The following is a 9,887-nucleotide window of genomic DNA, read 5'->3' on the forward strand; positions in this document are numbered from 1 at the left end:
ACATTCTAAGAGCAAGGACAGGCTATAAGCCATAAGTTCAGGCTCTATATTCTATAACTATTGATGAGCACCCCAGACCCTGCAAGCAGAGAAGCAGACAGATCCTTGCTTTTAGAATTTATATTTTTATTTTAATTGATACATAATTGTACACATTTACAAGATACCATGTAATATTTTGTTCCATGTGCACATTGTGTGATATTCACATCAGGATAAGTCTGTCTCTTCAGAATAATTTCTGTGCTGAAGACGTTCAAATTCCTTTCTTGTAGCTTTTTTAATTTTAAATGAAGTAATATGTTCTCATTATTCATAGTCAATCAGAATAACAGAACATTGGGACTTCTCTTGCCTAAGTCTAACTTTCTACCAGTGAATATCAGTTTTCCTGGGGGGTATACTAATAATCTGGAATGAGCTCTCAAAAAATGCAGAGGAACGACTCGCAGCTCTAGACAAGGTAACCAAGGGAAATCCTAAGGTGGCATTTGAGATGCTTAAATGGTGAGGAGGCCGGGCTGGCATTCTTGGGTTTTCCTCGCCTACTCCAACAGTGCTTCTCCACAGGAAAGCTCCAGGGCAGAGCAGTGGTGGGGTTCTGGCCTGGGTTAGGCAGAGTGGACCTGCGGGGCTCCAAGTCTGCGCTCTAAGGAGTTTAGCGGTAAGTGGGCGGAGCCATTGGGCGGTCCGCGCTAGTGCGCAGGCGCGTCTGGACTTAGGCGGACCGAAGTACTGCTGGCCCAGCACCGGCAGTTGAAGTTGTTGCGCGAGTCCTGGAGAGCAATTAACTGAGAAGGCTTGAAAGAGAAGCGTTGACTGTTGGGTCTGTGGGCAAGATGGATTCTCCACAGAAGGTCGTAGACCATCGGCCCTTCTGCCCCAGTCTGAAATGCTTTGTGAAGACGCTGCGGTTGGTGAGGACTGGGGCGGGAACGCAGGGCGGTTGGTGGTCCGGAGTGCTCCAGGGTAGAGAAGACTGGGTTCCGAAGCCTGGAGCAGCATTTGCTCGGCCACCTGGTTTCCAGCCACACCTTTCCAGATGCAAGGCATTGATTGCTCTGTTGCTCAGTCTGATCAGAGAAGAACCATAGGGTAGAGTGGTTTCCCTTTCAGATGATGTAGGAACACACCCATGGGTCTGTCCGAATACCCTTCACTTATTTTACGAACTTAGTGATAACATACAAGACAAGGCAGCTGCAGTCCCACCACACAGAAACCATAAAGTTGTTGTTTTTTTGTTGTTGTTTTTTTTTTAATTGATGGTCTTTTACTGTAAGTCGGGCATTGGATGTTACGGAACTTAGAGCGGATACAACCCAGAGAGAGAGCAAAGAGGAAACTACCGGTATTAGGGTTCCAGTCATAACAGGGGCATTGCAGTCTGTTCTTGACAGCACTTTGGAGAAAGGAGATCATCATTAAAGGGTAATATTCTCAGCTAGTTAGAGAAGTACAAACTGCCAGGTCCCAAAGAAACCCGGACAGGGCTCACTCTGTACCTGTAGCTCCTCCCAGAATTTCTCACCCCGCCCCTACCCTAAACCTCTCCCCCCACCGCTTCTCATTTCCATGAAACTGGCCATTTCAGCCAGGTCTCTTGGTCCCCAGCTCCTCACTTGGTCTCTTGACGGACTCTCCCCCTCTCTCCCTCCCCCTCCCCCTCTCCCTCTTCCTCTCCCTCTCCCGCTGTAGCCTCCATCCTATCTACAATAAAACTTTCTCCTCAGCCATACCTGTAAAAGCGGTCAGTCGTACACTCGTTTTTGTTTTTGTTTTGTTTTGTTTTGTTTTTACTCACAAACTACCACACAGTAAAAGGAATGTAAGAAAACTCAGAGAAAAGTAAATCATTTAAAATTTTGGAGAGTTGACATGAGATGGTTAAAAGTTACAAGGGTAACGTCTCCACACAACACAAAGAGTTTATTTTATTGAAGGGATGTCAAAGTCAAATGACCGATAGAGAAGGCAGTATTTCCCAGATAACAGAAGGCACAGATGGCCACTAGTGAGGATGTTGTAAAGGAGATTCAAACTTCAGATGAATGAGTAAATTAATTGCATATGAAACCTTCCCCATACCAGAAATCTGTGGTTCTGAGAAATAGTTCCAAATTATGATTCATATGAGACATTCAGAAAAGTACTCTGGAGCCAAGGGAGAGGTTACCTTTGCTTTATTTATTCAAGAAGGTGTTTTAGTTCCAGAGCACTGAAAGAGGTAGAGAGTTGGGGGAAGTGGGGAAGTTTACGTTTGATATAACTTGGTTTTTGTTCTGTTTTGATTTGACAGGGTCTCATACCATGTCTCTGGCTGGTCTTGAGAAATCACAGAGTTCCATCTGTCTCTACCACCCAGATGCTTTTTTTTAAAAGATCGATTTATTTTATGTGAGAGTGTTTATATGCACCACATGAATGTTCATTACCTTCAAAGGTCAAAAGAGGACATTTGATCTCCTGGCAGTGGAGTTATGGATGGTTGTGAACCACTATGGTATGCTGGAAAACAAATCCAAGTCCTCTGCCAGAACATTATATGCTCTTAACCACTGAGCCATCTCTCCAGCCCCCGATTCAACTTCTCTACACAGTATAAGAGGCTGGACAGTGGCTCAGTGCCACAGCTACTGCCCTTATAGAGAACAGGGTTCTATTCCTGGTACCCATGTTGAGTGGCTCCCAGCCAACTGTAAATCCAGCTCCAGGAGATGGGACACCCTCTTCTGGCCTCTATGAGCACTGCACACCTGAAACATACACATAAATCTTTACACAGTGTGACTATTTAATGTGCTCCAATTTGTAGGCTAGCAGCTGGAAGAAAGAGGAACCAAGAAACAAGTAGACTCCTAACTCACACAATCCTTCCATTTAATCACCAAGACAGGAGTCCCTGAATCATAGAACTTTTGTATTTAGTTACCAAAAATTCTTGAGGAGCCACCCACGGCACAGCACTCACGTACCTGAGGCCCTGGGTCCAGGCCCGAGTACCGCACAGGCATACACCTTCCCATAAACCAATTGTTTCTATAGATTAGACTTGCATGACCAACGACTAAGTCTCTGTTTTCTCTTTCTAGGTGGTAACTGTGGCCTCGATGGTCTTTTTCATCGTGGCACAAGCCCCTGAACCGTATATCGTTATCACTGGGTTTGAAGTCACCATCGTCCTCTTCCTCATAGCCTTATATATGTGCAGCCTTGACAAGACGGTGAGGTCTTTCTTTTGGCCTTTACTTGTAAGTGACGAGCTTCAACCGTAAAACTTAACTACCTTCCTGCCATAGGAACACACTGTAGCCAACGACTTGGTTCTCCTAAATCTTTTAAGGTGACCTCTGCTCACTGCTAAGATCCCCATGTTTTTCTTGAGGAAGATCCTCAGAGATTCGGGGCAGCCATACAACATGAATTCTTTTTACTGTATGGGCTAGTAGGTGTGGCTGAACTTTCCATTTGGAGAATTCTCTTAAGTATGAATGTTCTAAAGAAATTTAGATTTAGTCATGTTAATAAATTAGAGCATGTTCTTAACTTCTGCCCCCCCTTTCTGCTTCTTTCTTTTATTAAATATAGGTCCCTTTCTCATACAATGTATTCTGGGTATAGTTTCTCCTCCCTCTGCTGCTCCCACTTCCTCCCTAACTCCACTCCCCCTGGATTCACTCCGTTCCTGTCCGTTTCTCATTAGAAAAGAATAGACTTCTAAGAGAAAACAACCAAACATGACAAAATAATACAATAGGATGAAGCAAAGGCTATCCTATGGAAATCGGACATGGCAACTCAACAGGAGGAAAATAGTCCCGAGAGCAGACACAAGAGTCACAAGACCCGCTCATACCATTAGGAATGCTTGTCCCATCAACCGTTCCAGTGGCTACCACAGCTGTCAAAATAGACAAATGGAAATTATCGGGTGGGTCTAAGTGGCCCTTCAGCAAGGGATTGCAAAGTTAGTTCTAGGGAAAACAAAACAAAACAAAACAAAGAACAGCTGAACTTTTTACCCTCTCTTCTCTCTCAAGTCACATCCCAGTACCTTGTCTCCCCGGGTCTGCCCTGTGCACCCCCAATTCTCCATGCCCCCTTTGGCTAAACAGGAAGCTGCCACCTCTTCATCCACTGCACTTGTCATGTCCTCTGGATTCTGAAGTACTTATATCCAGGCTGCTAACTAAGGAGAGAAGACTTCAGAGCTGTTCTCAACCCAGAAGCATGCTTTTAAATGGTACCTTCTGGAACCATCTTTGGAAGCAAGTGATGAGAATTTCAGGTTGGAGGTGTGTAATTCAGTTGGTAGAGTGCTTGCCACACATGAACACAGCCCTCAATTCGATCCCCTCTGCAGCATAAACACACACCTATACTCAGCATCTCAGGAGGTAAAGGCAGGAAGATCAGAAGTTGAAAGTCATTCTTGGCTACACAGAGAGATGGAAAGGAACCCTATCCCAAAATAACAACATAATACAAGTCAAAAATAAGCCCAAACTAGAAGTGGTCTAGTTTAAAGAGACCATCTAGACTGTTGTCATAATCCAGCCAAAAAATGATGAAGGTATGGACTAAGGTTATAGCTATAGGAGGGAGAAAAGAATTCTCTAATGAGGTTCCTAGTACTCGCAACTGGATGCAACATCTGCTTTCTGCACAATGTCGTCACTGTTACTCTACTGGCTAGTATTTCTACTGCCACTTGTAGATACTGTACCACTGAGCTACATCTCCAGCCCTCTTTTTACTTTTTATTTTGAAATGAGGTCTTATACTGTGTTGCCCAAATTGGCCATGAACTCACTTTGTATCCCAGGCTAGCCTTCAGCTTTCACTCTACCTGCCATAGCTTCCCCAGTGTAAATACTGACCTTGGAGAAGTATTTACCCACCTACTGAGGAAGGAGAACAGGCTAAGGAACCCGATGGCATCTTTGGGTGGAAATGATAACATCACCAGCTTAGGAAAAGAATGAGAGCTCAGAGAGAATGTAGAGTGAAGAGAAGCAGCCAAGAAAGGCAGGCAAGAGACCAAGGAGGCCCAGTGTCAGCGAATGAAGCCATGCAGAAATACTAAAGAATGTCACATAGACAAAAAGAAAAGTACTAAAATATGTAAACCTCACTTCCACCCCTGGCTGTGATCGCAGACAGGCCCTGGTAGGTTCTCTCCAAAGTGGCTTGCCATGACTGGCTGGCAGGTACTAGAAAGGTTGTAAGACCAAGCACAGAAGGAAGCCAACTCATAACCAAGAGGCCACAGTGCTCTAATTTCCTGTTTCCTAAGGGAATTCTACAGATAGCAGTAGCAATACTGGGGTCCCTGCAGGTTGAGTAGGAGAGCAATCAGAGGCTCTCGCTAGCGTTAAAGGGCTTTGAGGTTCATTTCAAACTTACTATGAAATCTTCCTTTTTTGTAATTAAATTTGCATCGTGCTTCACAGCATATTTGGAGTTTGGGGCTTTATATTTTTTGTTTTCTGACAGGGTCTCTCACTAGCCCTGGCTGTCCTAGAACTCACTGTGTAGACCAAGATGCCCTTGAACTCCCAGAGAACTGTGTGCTTCTGCCTCCTAAGTGCTGGGGTTAAAGGGCTATGCCTCGGTGCCTGGCTGCATTCTTAGCTTTCCATGAAAAGACAGTGTTCAAAGTTGGCTGTGCAGGCTCACACCTAAGATCTCTGCTTGCAGAAGCCCGAAGCAGGGGGCCTTGGAGCTGGACGCCCATCTGGGCTACAGGATAAGTACAGACCAGCCTGGGCTACAGCCTGAAATCAGGTCTCAAACCCCCAAAATACATAAACATGATATTCTAAACTTCCTCTAGAGAGAGTAGGTATTCAGACATATGCATATCCTTCTTCCCCCTCCCCCCCCATCTATGCACTCCCTGGAACACTTTTGTATCAAGCCAATTACAGCTTAACTCATAACTATTCGCAGCTGCAGGCTGGGGTGAGGCCTGCTGGCTTGACGCAAAGTATCCACCCAAGACAAGTCTCACTATCTGCTGCAACTCTTTTCTTTCCTTAAATCAAACCTCTTTTCTCTTAATTGACTACTTTTCTTCTAGAATCTACAATTTCTTCATCAATTTCTTCCTGCCTGCTTATTGTAAGCATGCATAGACCATTCCACGTTGAGGATGATTTATTTGTCCACAATACACATTAATCTAAAAATGTAAATTGCTCTTTTTAAAATGCTTCCATTTGGAGAAATGATCAGAAGAAACAACAATCGGCAAACTACTGCATGACAAATGTGGGAGGGGCTTATCCTGGAAATGACTAGTTTAAATGTGTGCTGTTTTCAGTTTAGGGGTAGGGTAGGGATGGGATGTGATTTCTGTTTGTGTGTTTGTTTTTACTTGGGGTCTCCCTGGGCTGCAGTATTTGGTCTGGGACCCCATGTAGACCAGGCTGACCTCAAAGTTCTGTGTGCTGGAATTAAAGGCATGACCCACCATGCCTGGCCTCATGTTTATTAATGGCATCTTAGAAACAAAGTTAATTGACAGTAAATATTTTTCACATTTCCTTTTAAAACAGTTAGCATTCCAGCTCCTAAGGGACCCTCTGTACTCTAAACTTCTCCATAATGATCTATCTTTCCTAAGCAGATGAGTTCTTCCTCTAGCTAAGTGAAACAAATATGTAAAGCTTAAATAATTAAATGAATTCATGTGTTCTAAGAGGCCAACTAGGTAGATAGTAGAGCAACTATAGGCAGTATTTTACTGTAACATTTTAGTTTCCTAAAAGACATTGATGCCTGCAAAATTGAATAAAACACAGCTTAAAAACATGTTTGGGGGGGGTGGCTGGAGATATGGCTCAGTGGTTAAGAGCACTGACTGCTCTTCCAGAGGTCCTGAGTTCAAATCCCAGCAACCACATGGTGGCTCACAACCATCTGTAATGGGATCTGATGCCCTCTTCTGGTGTGTCTGAAGACAGCTACCGTGTACTTGTATACTTAAAATAAATTAATGTTTTAAAAAAACATGTTTAGGGACTTGCTCCCACCTTTTATTTTTAAAGCAGGACATATTGGTCTTGTTTCCCCACAGACCCCATGGAACTCCTAACCTAGAGCTCCTCTATGCACTGAGCCCTATTCCTTGTCTTTGACAACAAGTCGACTTCTCCTTTCTGTGTTCTTAGGATGTTATCAACTCGATGGTAACAACACTATTCATGCTTATTGTGTCTGTGTCGGCTCTAATACCAGAAACCTCAACAATGATAATGGTTGGAGGGGTAAGTAGAAGGCTTTCATGTTTCTTGCAGTTGGAACAAAATGCAAATTAATCTGGAAATCTGATATGATCTTGGACTGGTCTACAGTGCCTACTGGCTTTATAGTGTGTGAGAGAGAATGCATTCCCTGATTAGCCTAAATGGACAGGGTTGCATACTGGAGTCTGCCAAACAAAGGGATTCCTGCATGTTTCTTACAGGGCTATACCAGACTGAGAAGCTGCTAGAATCAGCTACCACCCTTAGCTCTGAAAAACCTGATGTTAAACAAGAAAGGAAGAAGTGTGATCATTTCACAGTTCTCCTTTTGAAAAGATCCCTATCACTGTTAGGTGAGGCAGGATATTCCCACAACTCTTCAGATGCAGTATAACAGAGTTCCTTACTGCAATGGGTATGGTAGGAAACCTTGCAAACCAAGCGTTATTCTAAGTACTGCCTAAAGAGAAGCAAGTCTACCTAGACAGACTTATGCCTGGCAAGCAAGCTCAAAAGGAAGAGTGCAGTGATTTTGCTGTACCTCTACCTGGTTTTCTCCTGAGATTTGGTCATCTGACTTTCCTAGGCTCTAATCTATAGAGCTGATTTGGAAGTGTCTTCCTTCCTACTTTCTTGTTCTTCCTTAGCAAGGGCCAAATAGAACTGATGGTGCTCTGCCATGACTGTCGGAACCCTAGATTTCAACTCCTGTAGGCACTAAGCAACTTCAGGAGAGATTATCAAAGTTTTCTAGATAGGAGGTATGCTGAGTCAGTCTAAAGATGGTTCTGTCTATTTGCTTAAAAGATGAGTCATAGGATTCAAATTCATTTACTTTTCTGTTTTCTCACTCATTGCTTAAACAGCAACAAAGTAGAGTTGTTCCCCAGCAGAGTGGCCAGCAGCCATGTGGCTAAGCAGAAGGAGTGGGGTCAGTGTGGGCTGAGATAAGCTCTGACTATAAAATACACATTTAATTTCAAAGGCTTTGTTTTCTCCCCAAAAGAACATAGACTATTTCGTACATAACTTTTATTCTAGCAAAGCTCTGTAAAGGGAATGCCGCCCAGCCCAGAAGAGAGGGAACAGATACTTCTCGCTGGCAGTGGAACTGCAGTTCGCTCACTTTCCCTTCAGCTCAATTCTGTTTTCCTCAGACCTGTTTAGACTCCTCTGCCTTACACGGATGGTGCCCAGCCTCTGAAGGTTCACTCTGGAGCATCTTATCACTCCACTTGTACAAAAGTTGTATCCCAAGTATGGTCCCCAGGACTTAATCTTGAGCAGCTGCCAGCACCAGACAAGTTTGGTGATAGAAAAAGCAAAGAGCCGACCACTGGAGAGAGAAATGTGGGGTGATAGCTAAATATGGTCAGTAGGGCTTTAAAACACACAACACACACACACACACACACACACACACACACACACACACACACACGCACACACAAGACACACGCACACACACACACACACGCACACGCATGCCAGAACAAATCGAGGAGAGGCAACTTGCATTCCACCTCAGGGGTAGTGAGTTCTGCTCACTGTGCTTCTCTTTTCCTTTACTGCGGGTGGGTGTGGGGAAACTTAGCAAAGCTCTCTAATGTCACTTCCCACTTTAGAGTTGGCCGGTAGCACAGAAAGCAAGCTCCCTACCCTGACAGGAAAGGAACCCAATGGGCAGATCACTGAGAATTTGCATGGCAGAAACTGACGACAGTGTCTCTGTTTGCAGGTGTTTGGTTTCCTGACAGTAATATGTACTGTTGCTGATTGTGCCCTTATGTGCCAGAAACTCCGGTTTCGTCCACATGGACCTTATCAGGACAGGTCTGCTACTGATGTACATGACAGTTAATTTTATACTCATTTTTACTAGCTATTAAATTAATTCTTTATACTTCCATATATGTTCTGTAGATCTCATTTCAATGTGAGTGCCGGCTAGTTTCATGTCGATTTGACCCAAGCTAGAGCTCTTTGGGGAAAGGGTCACAGTGGGAGGGTGTCCTGAGGCACAGGAACTCAGAAACCACATAGCTCTGCAAAGAAGCCCTCTCAACAGAGGAAATTCCCAGCTGAGCTCAGGACCCTTGACTTCTCCTTTCCTCTCTTCATTGCTTCTTTCCTTCTTGGCTCCTTCCAAGGAGAGAGTCACATCGAAAAGAAAATCTAATGAAAGACATTCATTGGGGGGACCGTGGTGTGTAAATGTGAATCCGGGGTTAACTGCTGGACTGGGTAGCATGGAATGGGACAAAGGGGCAGTCTCTGAGCTTCTCTGGGCAAATTCAAGTCCTGAGCTTGGGGAACTCAGGGATTGATAGGTTTTCCTGTTCAGAGATTGGTGGCTATTTTTTTCACCCCCTTTTCCCTGCATCCAGGCCATGGGTTAGGGTGGAAAGTCCTTCCTGGCCTCAGCTGTCTTTGCCAAGGTGCCATCTCTATGGGCCGTCTGGGGGGGCGTGGTTAATGGTGGAGAAGGAGTGCTGCAGAGGCAAGAAAGGAGATTTACAACCATGGACAGCTCCTAGGATGGCTGCAGGCTGAGGAGATATAATGGTGCCTCAATTTTACCTGGGGGCGCCATTTTGTACATCTCTTGTGGGATGTTTTACTGCAGCGGTCGTAGAC

At 44.5% G+C, this 9,887-nt stretch overlaps 1 protein-coding gene across 2 annotated transcripts; it reads left to right on the forward strand.

Annotated features, from left to right (window-relative positions):
- The first annotated feature begins 639 nt into the window (after window positions 1–639).
- LOC116886538 (chemokine-like factor) lies at window positions 640–9,227 on the forward strand. 2 transcript variants are annotated; one of them, XM_032888058.1, is made up of 3 exons: window positions 640–917; window positions 3,093–3,251; window positions 9,174–9,227. In XM_032888058.1, exons 1-3 carry the CDS (start codon window positions 840–842, stop codon window positions 9,225–9,227), a joined length of 291 nt encoding a protein of 96 aa, XP_032743949.1. In that variant the 5' UTR covers window positions 640–839. The 2 variants fall into 2 exon arrangements, with proteins under 2 accessions (XP_032743949.1, XP_032743948.1); XM_032888057.1 differs by lacking the exons at window positions 3,093–3,251; window positions 9,174–9,227 and adding exons at window positions 7,176–7,271; window positions 8,989–9,161 and having other exon boundaries at window positions 677–917.
- Window positions 9,228–9,887: the final 660 nt, after the last annotated feature.

This window comes from Rattus rattus, chromosome 17, assembly GCF_011064425.1.
Source record: "Rattus rattus isolate New Zealand chromosome 17, Rrattus_CSIRO_v1, whole genome shotgun sequence".
Classification (NCBI taxonomy): Eukaryota; Metazoa; Chordata; class Mammalia; order Rodentia; family Muridae; genus Rattus; species Rattus rattus.

Excerpts from the sequence above, each read along its gene's own strand:
- LOC116886538 (XM_032888057.1), top strand. The coding sequence starts at position 840 with ATGGATTCTCCACAGAAGGTCGTAGACCATCGGCCCTTCTGCCCCAGT. Across the intron at positions 918-7,175 it reads TTGTGAAGACGCTGCGGTTG|GATGTTATCAACTCGATGGT; the intron begins GTGAGGACTGGG and ends CTGTGTTCTTAG. Across the intron at positions 7,272-8,988 it reads CAATGATAATGGTTGGAGGG|GTGTTTGGTTTCCTGACAGT; the intron begins GTAAGTAGAAGG and ends CTCTGTTTGCAG.